The 12,267-nt window shown below is 37.7% G+C and overlaps 1 protein-coding gene across 7 annotated transcripts in view; it reads right to left on the bottom strand.

Moving 5' to 3' along the window:
• TEX10 (testis expressed 10) overlaps positions 1 to 12,267 on the bottom strand; it is a 53,012-nt gene that overhangs the window by 19,292 nt on the left and 21,453 nt on the right. For 5 of the 7 annotated variants that reach the window (XM_080582798.1, XM_080582801.1, XM_080582800.1 and 2 more), the window contains 2 exons: positions 11,198 to 11,373; positions 9,352 to 9,529 (listed from right to left, as the gene is read on the bottom strand). In XM_080582798.1, coding sequence (XP_080438924.1) covers positions 9,352 to 9,529; positions 11,198 to 11,373 — 354 coding nt within the window. The remainder of the gene's footprint in view (positions 1 to 9,351; positions 9,530 to 11,197; positions 11,374 to 12,267) is intronic. The other 2 variants (XM_080582804.1, XM_080582803.1) reach the window with 1 other exon arrangement.

Below are 12,267 nucleotides of genomic sequence, written 5' to 3'. Positions count from 1 at the left end.
CAGAGAAAGTTGCCTACAATCTTCAGCTTCGCCTCTTTGTGCGTATGCTTTGGAGTATGATGTTGTGTGTCATTTTCTCTAAAAAAAATCTATTGTGTCATTTTCTCCAAAAAAAAAATCTATAAAAAATCATGCCTCATTCAAATCACAGCTGAATGGATTTATCAGGATTATGCAACGAAGGATACTCTGACCTGCTCCTGCCTTATTACCTATAACATGCACAGCATATGAGGCATGAGACAGAAAATAAGAAAGAAGGAGCTCACAAATTCAGGTGAACAAATAGGTTTTAGGGATTTTACTGGATTGTACAGTTATCTGTATTCTGAGATGCTATATAAGCGAAGGACCTCTTAAAATTGGAGGACGGAGTGAGGTAACACTTCTCAGAGTATCGTCACATTAGGTACTAAATGTCTTTTAGAAAAGAAAAACCTATTATTCATAGTAGAGGCTTCTCTCGTGCTTTTCTTCCTGCAAGTTATTGCCAAAACTGCAACAGTTCAGAAGTGAGTAGAAGACTGAAAAGAGTAACAGCTGTGGAGTAACACAGCTTCAAGCATCCTAAAGAGCAGCACGCAGACCCACCTGATCTCCAGTGCTCCACTTGTACTTAAAGAGAAATCGAAGTCAATCCTTTGCTTTCAAGACAGAAAAAGCTAAATATTCTGAAAAAACCAGCTCCTGTTTCACTGTGAATTCCTAAATTTAACAAGTACTTCCATGTTTCACGTTTTCCTTGCCTCTGTTCCTCATCTGTAAGGTATCACCTCCCCATCTCCTACTGCTGTGAAAAATACGGCACAAAACCCCACAGAATGGACATCCCTATTTTCCAAGTGAGGTATGGACATAAAATAAATAAAAAAATAGAGTCTTCTACTGCAGGACAGGGACAAAGGCAAAGCTAAGCATTATGAAAATACTCCTCCATAGTGAGCATGCTGCATTTAGCACACATTGGTGCACGGAAAAATAACCTGAGATCATGAAATCAAAGACAACCAGAATCTCACAAATACATCAATATCAAATTAAGACTTATACCCGTGCCTTTCTAGTATTTCAAGTGCAAGAATAGCACTACAGCATAGAGAAAGTTTATTTAAACTAAGAAGTCTAATCAGTTAGCTTTGAATTACCCTTGGATTGATTCAATTACCTCTGAATCCAAGTGTCTATAGCGTAGTTAAAGCTACTCAATTGTGAGATTCATGCTAAAGCAAACCAGAAATAAGGTAAAGAACATAGAACAAAAGAAATTTAATTCTAGAACAGATGCTGACATACGAAAACCACAAATTTTTTCAAAGATCTTCGTTAAGTACATTAACGCTACTACCATGGATAATTAAGAACTACGTGAATGTTAAAATGTTTAAATGCTCATAAATTAAATGTTAGACAGTTAACAAAAACCTGATTTATAGATGGAAAAGAGGTGACAAGCTACCGCACCCTCCCTTTTTTGCATACATTTTTCCTGACAATGGGAGCCTGTTATCAAATTGCATGAATGAGACCTTTCCAGTCAGCTAGTCCAAACCTACATTAACTGTGATGAATTCCGTGCTGTAATTTCCATAAGGTTATCTGCTCTCCACGAGAACAGATCTACTGAGTTGTGGAAGTGCACCTTTAGGTAACCTGTTCCGTACACCAAACGGTATTAAAAGAAAAGCTGAATCCAATTAACTTAAAAATCACTGCTGTTCTTGCCATTAGTGTAGCCCGTATTTCTCAATGACAGCAGCAGTTCAAAGCACAACGTTTATCATTTCCTGCTAACTTTTAACTCCAGATAGACCTGGATGCCTTTGTCTGTGCTGTTATTTTCAGTCTGGGGCTATATCGCAGGGTTGCAAGGTAAAACAACATTCATTCTCATTCTGGAGAGCTATGTGCACATAAATAACGAAACACACTGGAAGGAACAAAACCACAAGGAAGTACCATACCAGAACTGTTGCACCTTTATGGAAGAAAAGTAGAAGACATTTTCCTCAACCTAAGCGTGCACGGCTGTAAAATCTGTCCTTTTTAAAAAGCCTTGTGCCAATATTTATCTCAGCTTTGGCATAGTTTATTTCTGTTTAGCTTTAATGAAAACTAATTTCGGTCACATTAAAACACAACTGCAGTAACGTATAAACTCAGGTTCTTGCATCAGCTTCATCAAACCAGTTGCATGTCACACTGTTAATGAGGATCAACACTCGGTTTTCAAACCGGTTTTGGAAGGGACAGGAAACCAAGACTGCTGCACAGATGTTGAAATTATAAAAACTTGAATATTTGAGTACTTCTCCAACTGTGTCCCCATCTCCCCATCATTCACACCAACTCAGTTCCAGGTACCATGGGTCTGGAACACAAACTACGAGAGCAAGTGAAGAGTTTTTCCTCTCCCTTTAATACACTACCATATGCGGACAATCTTTTGTGAGTGTGAGCTGTTTTTTTGTTGTTGTTTTTTTTTAAACTTCCATTATGTCTTTTCAAGGATCAAGTGTTTCCATTTGGAGATGTGGCAAAATACAACAAACATCTGCAAGGAATTAAGAGGGATTTGGAGAAAAATATGAATCCTATTTTAAGAAAATAACAATTTGAGCTATGCATTGTTAAAAGTAAGCTTGTCAGCTACTCATTTGCTCTAGGGCTGCAAAAGTTGTGTGAAGAAAAAAAAATTGCTTACACATTGTAAGTGCCAGCCCAAATCAGAAGGAACATTCACTAATGAGCACAAGGCATTTACTGCCTGCTGCAATTTTAAGTGCAGCAGCGTAATTCTTCTCCCCTCGGTTAGGGGATATCAAACCACAAACAAGAACCTGGAGACAAATTTAGAGGGCTGTGTCCTTAAACACGAGCTTAGCATTCTCCTTCTCAAGCGTTACACTTCACCTAACAGGGAGCAAAGAAAAAGAAATTTGCTGAACAGATCTGGCTGAAAGAACGCGCTGTAACACACCCCGGGATCTGACTGCAGACAACTGCAGATCCTTCCTGATCCTGCAGCAAGCAAAACAGATCTGTCTTTTACCCTTTGGCCTCAGCGGCATCCAGTCAGGGAAATGCCCTATTTCTGAAAGCATATCTTTCTTTTTAGTTTATATTCAACAGTGCCTTAAGCATTTTTATTACCTTTTTCAACTCTCCTCCCTCATATTTGTGTCAAAATTGCGGGGTGTGGAAATAGAGCCAGAAAAAGCCCTTCACAGTGAACACAGACTTCATTATTCTTATATTTTTCTTAAGAACCTATTCATAATTACGATGCCTTCTTATACAAGTATGATTTTCAGCTTATTCTTCAAGGTGTATCGAGCTGACTTTCCTTTGTACCACTTGTAAGGGTGGTGGTGGTGGGGTGGTGTTTTATTTTCAGTGAGGAAGAACCTCTCATTCACAGCAATGGGTTACAATAATCTCTCCAGGTTCTGTCCGGATTGCAAATGTTTTTTGGGAATATAATGTTTTCCTTGTCTACAACAATGCATTCACTAAGTCTTTAATAAAGTAGCATGTGGGCTCCCAGTTACCTACACTCTCACTGACCTCCTCAAGCCACGTTGTCAAAGGTTGCAGACCCCATAACTAGGACAACTAAATAAAATAATAGCATTTACTCCAAAAGAAAGTATCTGTAGAAAAATTTAAACTCCACTATGGCCCTAGAACATCTGAGTAATTATGTGGAAAGACAGAATTTCACATCTTTCAACCAACAGATGGTAAAAGTCCATTCCAGTTCTTTCTAAGCACCAGATTCCTGAGGGTAGCAGGAACCAACATGCCCACTTCCTTGATGTGATGCCAACTGAGCTCCCTCGTTATTGTCTGGAAAGCAACAGAATATTTTAAAGTCACTATCTCTTAAGGAAATAGCCCATTTAAAGTGATGACAAGCAGAATGCACGTTATCCCCGGAGTTATCTCAAACCTATGAAGTCTAGGAATTCCCACACGATTTATGGCTTGCTTGGAGAGAGCACTCAGCTTTTCTGTGTATGGCCCTCAGCTTTCTCCTTTTTCTACAGCAATGAAAACAGCAATTTTCTGTGAGACCCCAGCAAGGAGAGAGCCCAACAAGAATAAGAAATGGCTGCTTGAAGCCATTGGAGCCACTTCCGAATACTCCACTTCGAAAGATAAATGTTATAAATTAATTGCCTCCCACACTGTTTCATTTAAATATAGGCAGTGAAATATTACCTGTCCGATTCTCTCTCTGCTACAGTGAAGTAATTTCCAGACACTCTGTTCCAATAGATAAAACGTTCTAAAAACTTGTAACTATTATGCACAAGTAAGGCACATAAATAAACTGCATTTATGTAATTCTGCTGAATAGATTTTCCTTACTTGTATCTCAAGACGCGTTAAGAGGAGACAGAGAACTTTCCTCATAAAGTCAGCAATCTAATATCTTAGTTATTTGATCACAAGGTAATAGTCTGCATTTCTTAATCTGTATTTCACAGAATAAAATGCATCATACTAAGTACTTGGATTATATATTAACTAGCTGAAGTATCCTGCCTTATACAAAGCAGAGGGCCTTGCAAGAGCATCTGTCATTCAATCACCACAAAGACACTAAGAACTACCAAACAAAACTAATAAGTCTACCAAATGGTGACAGGTGATATTCCTCTGCAACTGTTAGCTTCTGATACGTACAGCATATAGATTTTGGTATGTAAAGATAAGACCTATCTTTTGTCAGACAAACAAGAAAATCAATCACATACAAGAAAGTGCATTTACAACATCTAATACAGGCTCATATTTAACAGAAAGATTTGCCTCAAATACAGTCTTCCAAAAAGCAGTCAAAACCCAAGCATTTACTTCGCTATTCCTTTAAAACTGTTCTGAAATCGCCTATCTTCTCTACAAACATAGAAAGTAAGTGCAAAAAATCACACTGAAAACTCTTTCTACCTCTACCTTACAATATTGCTAAGGTTTATGACCTTAATCTCTATTAGACGACTCATAATTAATACATTTCTTCAATTCCTGGAGGGAATTCCTTATCTTTCTATAACTGTATCCTCATGCAATCAGCCAGGACTCCAATGTCAAGATGAAGTTACGACTGGAATTCCAAACCTAAGCTCCACTTACATGAAACATTACATATTCCCTGCCCGACACATTTTAGCCATTCTTTAATTGGTAGAGAACTGCTATTCATGTATTTACAATCTATTTCAACAAATCACAAAATCAAGAATATTTTTTTACATTACTTCTTTTAGAAATGCAGCACGTTGCATCAAGACAAAAGTCTGTCTCAATACTTCAATCCAAGTAGTGCCACCTAAATAATGAAACCCCACCTTGCAGATTCAGTGCAAACACTCTTAAAAATACTTCCCGTATCCTTCCATTTGTCTCCATAAATTTCAGCTTGTCAGAGTCTTAAATCAGAAGGTGACTCAGAGAACTTAACTCCTTCCAAGAAGTTGTTACCTCTCATTTCTCTCACTCTGAGGTCACAGACTGTTCTCGTGTTCCTCCACACCCTTCCTCGCCCCTGTTGGTGTATGAACAAGAGTAGGGAGAAGGATTTATACCCCATAAGTCTGGCACACCTCCATCTCTCAAAACCCTACCTGACTGGATTTAGAATTACTTACATCTCAGGACCCACCCAGTAGGCACACAGCAGGCACTGGAGAAGAAGGGCAGGGAAATTAACCCAAGCCACCACCTTCTCTCCCTCATTTTCACCTGAAACTCATCAACTGCATCTATCCTAGCGAACCGACCAGCAGCAAGTCCTGTTCTTTGGCAACAGAGAGCAAGCAGTGTAGTATGGCCACGTTCGTACCTTTGAACTGTCAGCATCCAAGACAGGGTGGCTATATTTAAGCCACCGTTAATTTCAGGATGGTCCTTGCCCTGTGCTATCTGGAAGAGCTGTAGCGCATAGAAGCCAAGAGCATTGCAGGAACTCTTCTAGCAATACAACAGTATAGGTAATTACCCTCCCATGCTCAGAAAACTTCCCGTTACATGTGGCATTACCATCATCATCATCTTGATTCTCAGCACACAGAGTCCACCATGGCTCACTTGGTCAGCTCCTGCAGACCAGCTGGCTATTAATTTCACCATCACAAAAATTAAAAATGGAAATTACAGGATGCCTTCAAAATCCATTTCCAATTAACAAAAACTTCCCAAAGTTAATATGCAATAATTAAATTTAATGTTTACTGCCTGGTACCATGACAGGGCTGTGGTTTAAGCCATCTGGATACATTTACTATCTACTTTTATAGTTTGTACACACATGTACACACACGAAAGATATGTAAGAGTTTCTTCATCTTATAATGATTGTTCCTGGAATAACTGTAACAGTCTTATTATCATCCATATGTACTCTCATCAAATCCGCTTTATTGTGGCTTCTCCCTGGCAAATAGACATGGGTATGTATGTGCATTCTCTGATGCACGTAAGAACGTACATGATCTGCCAGTCAAGAGTAATGTGGAAATAAAAGCTTTAAAAGAAATTAAAAACAATTGCCAAATACAGCAGTGAGCCTCTGATGCTACTGAATGCAATCTATTTAAAGCACGACAGATAAGCAGGTGGCTTAGAAGAAAAGAGATTTACAAGAACTCCCCCATCACAAAATTGAACGAAAACATAACGGAAGGAAAACAGTGCCATCTAGCGACAATAACATTTTTTATTCATAAGCGAGGTCTCTGAACGGACTGATTTGTATCAGTTTCTTTAAACACCATCATCATCTGAAACTACAGAAAACGTTCCATGAACCACACTGTGCCACTGAGCTGTGAAGCTGTATACATTTTGGTATAGTACTGTTCACCTCAAGAACTTCAATGTTTAATTCAAAGAATCACAAGTGCTGTAAATGACTACCAGAAGTTACCGAGCCCCTACTAATTCCTTTAAGGCTTTACCTCTGCCATCCATGACATGGAGACATAAATACCTGCTGTGAAGTATATTCTATACCTCCTTCCTACAGTCTACTCCAGTATGTCTCTCTGCTTTTGGAAAATCTTGCTAGCACTCTCAGCAGATGATTTTCTCCCATTTAATATTTCTAATCCTGCTAAAACCGCATTCTCCCACCCTTTTCAACAGCCTTTTACACATACAAAGACAAGTTCCCCCTCCTTCCCAGTCTTATTTGCCTAACAATGCTAATTTGTTAGTCCATTCCCCTTTATCACAATTTACAGACTATCATTCTTCATCTGCTCTCCTTTAGATTCAGTCCAGTTTGTCCATATCATTATCTAAAAGCAAGCCATGAAACTGGACACAATAATCCAGTCAGGCTTTACTGATGATAAGAGCTAGAAAATTAGCTCACGTATCCTGCATGCAATGACAGGTGATGAAGTTCTTAAAGCCCAGATAAAGTTCAGATCTAGAAAATGGACGATTTTTTTTCCCTTCACTGCACTAATCCCTTCCCAAGCAAAGAGATGCATCAGGCTTTTCTGTTCTTGAGAAGTTAATATTAATTGTTACTTATCTCAGTGTTTTTGCATGCACGGTGGCTAATCTTAGCCACCAGACAATGCTCCCAAATAATTTTTTTTGGACATCTCCTTCACAGCAGCCACTAAAATTTCTGACATCATCGTGGTTCTCCAATTCTTAAAGGCATCCTATGTTGAAATTCTTACCATAAAAGTCTATGATCACGACCATAAAAAACAAAACAACAACAACAAAAGTAAGTTTCACTTACATATTAAGAAGCTGAGCCATAGCTGAAAAAAGTCAAGCTTGTTTTCAAGTCCTTTAAAATTTCTACCACAAACTTTCAAGTTGGCAACGTAGGTGAGAGTATTTTCAATGCTGTTACATTCACTTTGTCTATAACAAGGTTATTCAAATCTTTACAAGGATTTGCATTATTTTCAGATGTTTCTGAAGAAAACTGATCAGATTCCTTTTATTTTTATAATACTGATTCCTCTTAACACTGTGGGAACTACCTTTCCAAAGAAAAACATTGCTCAATCAAGATTAAAATCTTTTTTCCAAGCTTCATTTTTCATAGTTATTTCAGATCAACTTCTTAGGTAGATAACCCACAATCTTTGAATCCAACTTCATCTAAAGCATGTTCCAAATGCCATAAATTAAGATCAAAAGACTTTCTTTGCACTTCTGAAAAAATGAAAAGTTGCTCCTCCTCCTCCACTGCCAAGATGTAACCTACTTTTGGTAAGTATGCCGCCCCCCAGCAGTCCCTCTCATCTTCTGCCAAAAGGATCAAATGCCCGCAGACCACCTGCACCTTCTTGATAATCTTCAGCTACACTATTACTGTAAAAATCTCCCACACTGAAAATCAGATAAGATCTAATTAAAAAAAAAAAAAAGCACCTTAGTGCTTATTACCATCTTCAGTTCTCACAATGCCTGCCTTTCATTTGGTCAGTTTGTCACTGAATTTGTAGTATATGGCAAAGATTATTATTTATTTTTTTTAATAAAATTGGAGATGCATATTCCCAAAACTACACAGATTTTCACTTTTATAGCCGTAACACATTATATAGAGAGTATTATAAATTTTATCACCATCACTTTAGTCACCTTACATGGCTATTATCAACAGGTCTGTATCTGGCAGTAGATCATAATTCATACAAGCCTACTAACTCCTATTTATTTATCCAAGCTCCAACAACACTGAGGAACAGAAAAAAGCAAGCGTATTTTTTTCCAGAAGCAGCAAAGCAAAATAATGCCATGAAATCCCAGCAATCCTTCCGCTCACTTCTGTGGAACAGCAATCTCTCCCCACCTTCATAGTCAAATGTGCTCAAGCCAGGAGAAAAACAACAGGTGTGTGAATGATTTCTGCGAAGACGCTTGCCTAGCAACTACAATTTACAGTTAAGTGTGGTAACTATAGGAGGAGCAAGTTTTAAAAACTTTAAAAGAGAGCAGAACATGAGAATACATACTGCCTGGTTATTTTTCACTACAAACACGGTGAAGTCAAAGCATTTACAAGGTCAAGTCTAAGAATTTACGAGGAAGAGCTGCAATCCGTGGCAGAAAAAAGACCACCAGTGATAACATTCAGCGTAGAGAGCGCTCAACAGTGCATAACCTTAAAGACAAGGAATATGATTTTGATATAAAACACTGCAGAAAATCACTCAATGTAAGGCCAGGAGAAAAATTTGACAGAAGCATTAACTTCACGATGCTAATTCTTACATTCTGTGTTATCTTTGGTGTTTTAACGCAGTGCAAACCAATTAGGAAGTTCAAAACGTTTTTACAGCAAACTAAAGCACAGGTTAAGCATTTTACCTCATGCGCAGTATCCCAATAAGAGTGGCAGCCAGCTCTGAGGACATTCTTCCCATAATACAACAGCGACTCAAGCAAGCTAGCAAGCTGGCAGGGAGGCACGGTAGGAAGTACACCAGCTGAACCAGCCGCCGCTGAGCCTCAGCTGGGAGCAGAACCAGAGTGCCATCTAGCGGGTCTGAAAACATACAAAGAATGAATTAAAAGCTAGGCACAAAACATAGCTTTCTCCTACTGTCACTGAAGTATTTAAAGTTTGTAAGTGTAGGAAGAATGAGACGTAAGTCGAAGAAAACTGAGGAGCAGAGGAAGCAAGGGTAACAAAAGCAGTATGGAAGGCCAGCGGGAAATTATGAAGAGTGAAAATTATAACAAAACAATGCTAAAAAAGAATAGAATCAAACACTTTTCACTTGCACAGTATTTTCCTAATTAACTAAAAAACAAATGTCCTTCATTGCGCAAATGCCTAGGGAGGCCCTATGAAAATTATTTTTATAAATGTATCTCTCCTTGTGTTCCAGTAAACAAACTTCCACGGACTTCCTCTTCTGCAATAATGCTCTAGGGAAGCTGATTCTACACCAGTGACAAAAACTTGGGTTACAAGTCATATTTAGATTAGTTTCCTATAAAACATATACACGTGCTATGTTTCAGGAAACGAGTATCAAAACACACTTAGATCCAGCACTACCACCAGAAACTACTGAAAAGAACTGAGTCCATAACTGAAAAAAAAAAAGAAAATCAAGAAGCGTTTTATTTAAACTGAAGTATAATACAAATAGAAACATTTTGTCTTTTGATTTTTAAGCACATAGAAATCCACTGTCTCATTTCCGATTTCGTATCTTCAAGAACAAGTAGAAGCTTATCTTTAAACTGAAAACAGATGATACCACTTTATTTTATGAGCCCCGGTCAAGAAAATAGCCTAAATCTATCACAATACTCACAACAAAATTGCCAGACTGAACAACAATGCAATTCTAGAGACGAGAACATTTTCATTTTCAGCAGAAAAGCCCATAGGTGCTAAGAGGCAATTTATTATCATCACAGGAATAAAATTCTTACAACAGTATAATCACATTGACGGACCCAAATACATTTTATTTCTTGTAAACAGGAGAATCTATTTCACTCATCGCTTTCAGAAAGGAAGCAAGGTATGCGTTTAATAACAATAACATATTATTGTTTGTGTTTCCTGAAACAGCAAGTAGGAGTCCACAACCCAACAGACTATGTTCCCCCTTCCTTACGTAATGACAAGCAAGAAGTGCCCTGGACCCACAGAACTTAAACCACTTTCAGGCAAGGCTTCAGCTTCAAAAATGAGCGGCATGCATTAAGCGAATAGGAAAAAAAAAGTATTTGGAAAATTTTGGCAAATGGTATTTGAACATCAAAATGCCAACATTTTAGATACACAAAAACTTTCACACAAATATCTCATGCAGCGACCCCTCATCTCTTCTAGCTGCTATTATAGAAGAGTCTATACAATTTACTGAAGGTACAGCACTATACCTAACACTGAAGAAGGAAGAAAAAAGAAAAAAAGAAGCGATACTACCAGAAGCAGACTTCACAAAAACTGAAGTTTCTGATTTATCTATCAGATTAAGGTCCTGATAACTTTAACTGCACATTTTAACCGTTTTGCCAGCCTTTAGGAAATGATACATCATTCCTTTTAACCTTCACTGTAGGTGACTGATCTCCCCCCCAACAATCCACACTTCACATTCACCTAAGAAACACTTCTATTTCCATGTATTACAACTTTCCTAAAAAGTGATAGAAAAAAAAATCAGTATGCTGTAGAGCAAAGTCTTACCGTATATTTGATCAGCAGTGGCTTGTAAACTTTGTAATAATTCTTTGTTTGAACGAGAAGCAGCAGAATGAATGATATCAATCAGCTGATTTGAAAGCTCGGGGTTTCTCAAGCCAAGCAGAGCAAGTTGCTGAGGTAAACCAGCCAACCAACGAGATAAAACTTTACTTCGACTTCTAAAGAAAGAGGGAAAATTATTTTGGGGAATCAGAAACAAACAAAAAAACTTATCTTTTCCAGCCTTGACTAAGTTGCTTTAATGTTAGGTATAATTAAATGACAATAAACTGCGACAGTATGATTTGCTTAGAATATTTCACCTGAAGATGTGAGCACATTGGTACGCTACTAGGGTTATAACAGAAGGATTTATTTGGTCCAGTTTTTGCACTACATACTTACAGCTTTTTTAGAAAGTGTGTGAACTGACCGTATGCTGGCAAAGCAACGTTTCCATTTCTCATTAGTTTTTATCATTTTATATTATTACCATATTCTGACTACTCCTGGACTCCCCAGTCGAGCCATTACTCATCACTAGACTTTCAAATTCAATTCTACCTTTACCGACGCCTTGGCGCTTCAATTCAGATAAATCTTAAAACAGAATGAGCAACTAGAACTGGTTGCTTTAAATAGGAGTCGATAACATGATTTCAGTTTCTTTTCTTTCTCTGTTCAAATGCTACAGTAAATCAACTATTTTTGTCAACCACAATAAAGTATCTTTTCTGCCCCCCTCCAAAACATCCAAACCCTCGTTTTTTTAGCCAGTTTCATTTCTTAATCAGGAATGATGATTTAAAAAAGCAGTAATATTAAGAAAAAGTGAGACTAAAAGTAGTAAAATGAATCCTGGGTGATCAGAGAATGCTGTTTTCCCTTTTTTGATCTTATTATATTTCTCTTTTTATTATACATCAAGGAGTAAGTACTGAATTATTTTAATGAAGGTTTTCAGGTAGGTCTAAAAGTAATTTTTTAAAGCATAACTTAATAGTTAACACAATAATTAAAGGAAGAATTCTTGAATCCTATTTATTGTCTTAGCACTGAATCCTATGGCACAT

Source organism: Anser brachyrhynchus (genome assembly GCF_964034855.1).
Source record: "Anser brachyrhynchus genome assembly, chromosome: 2".
NCBI classification, from domain to species: Eukaryota; Metazoa; Chordata; class Aves; order Anseriformes; family Anatidae; genus Anser; species Anser brachyrhynchus.
The sequence above is the reverse complement of the archived record's forward strand: the minus strand, read 5'-3'. Positions and strand labels throughout refer to the sequence as shown.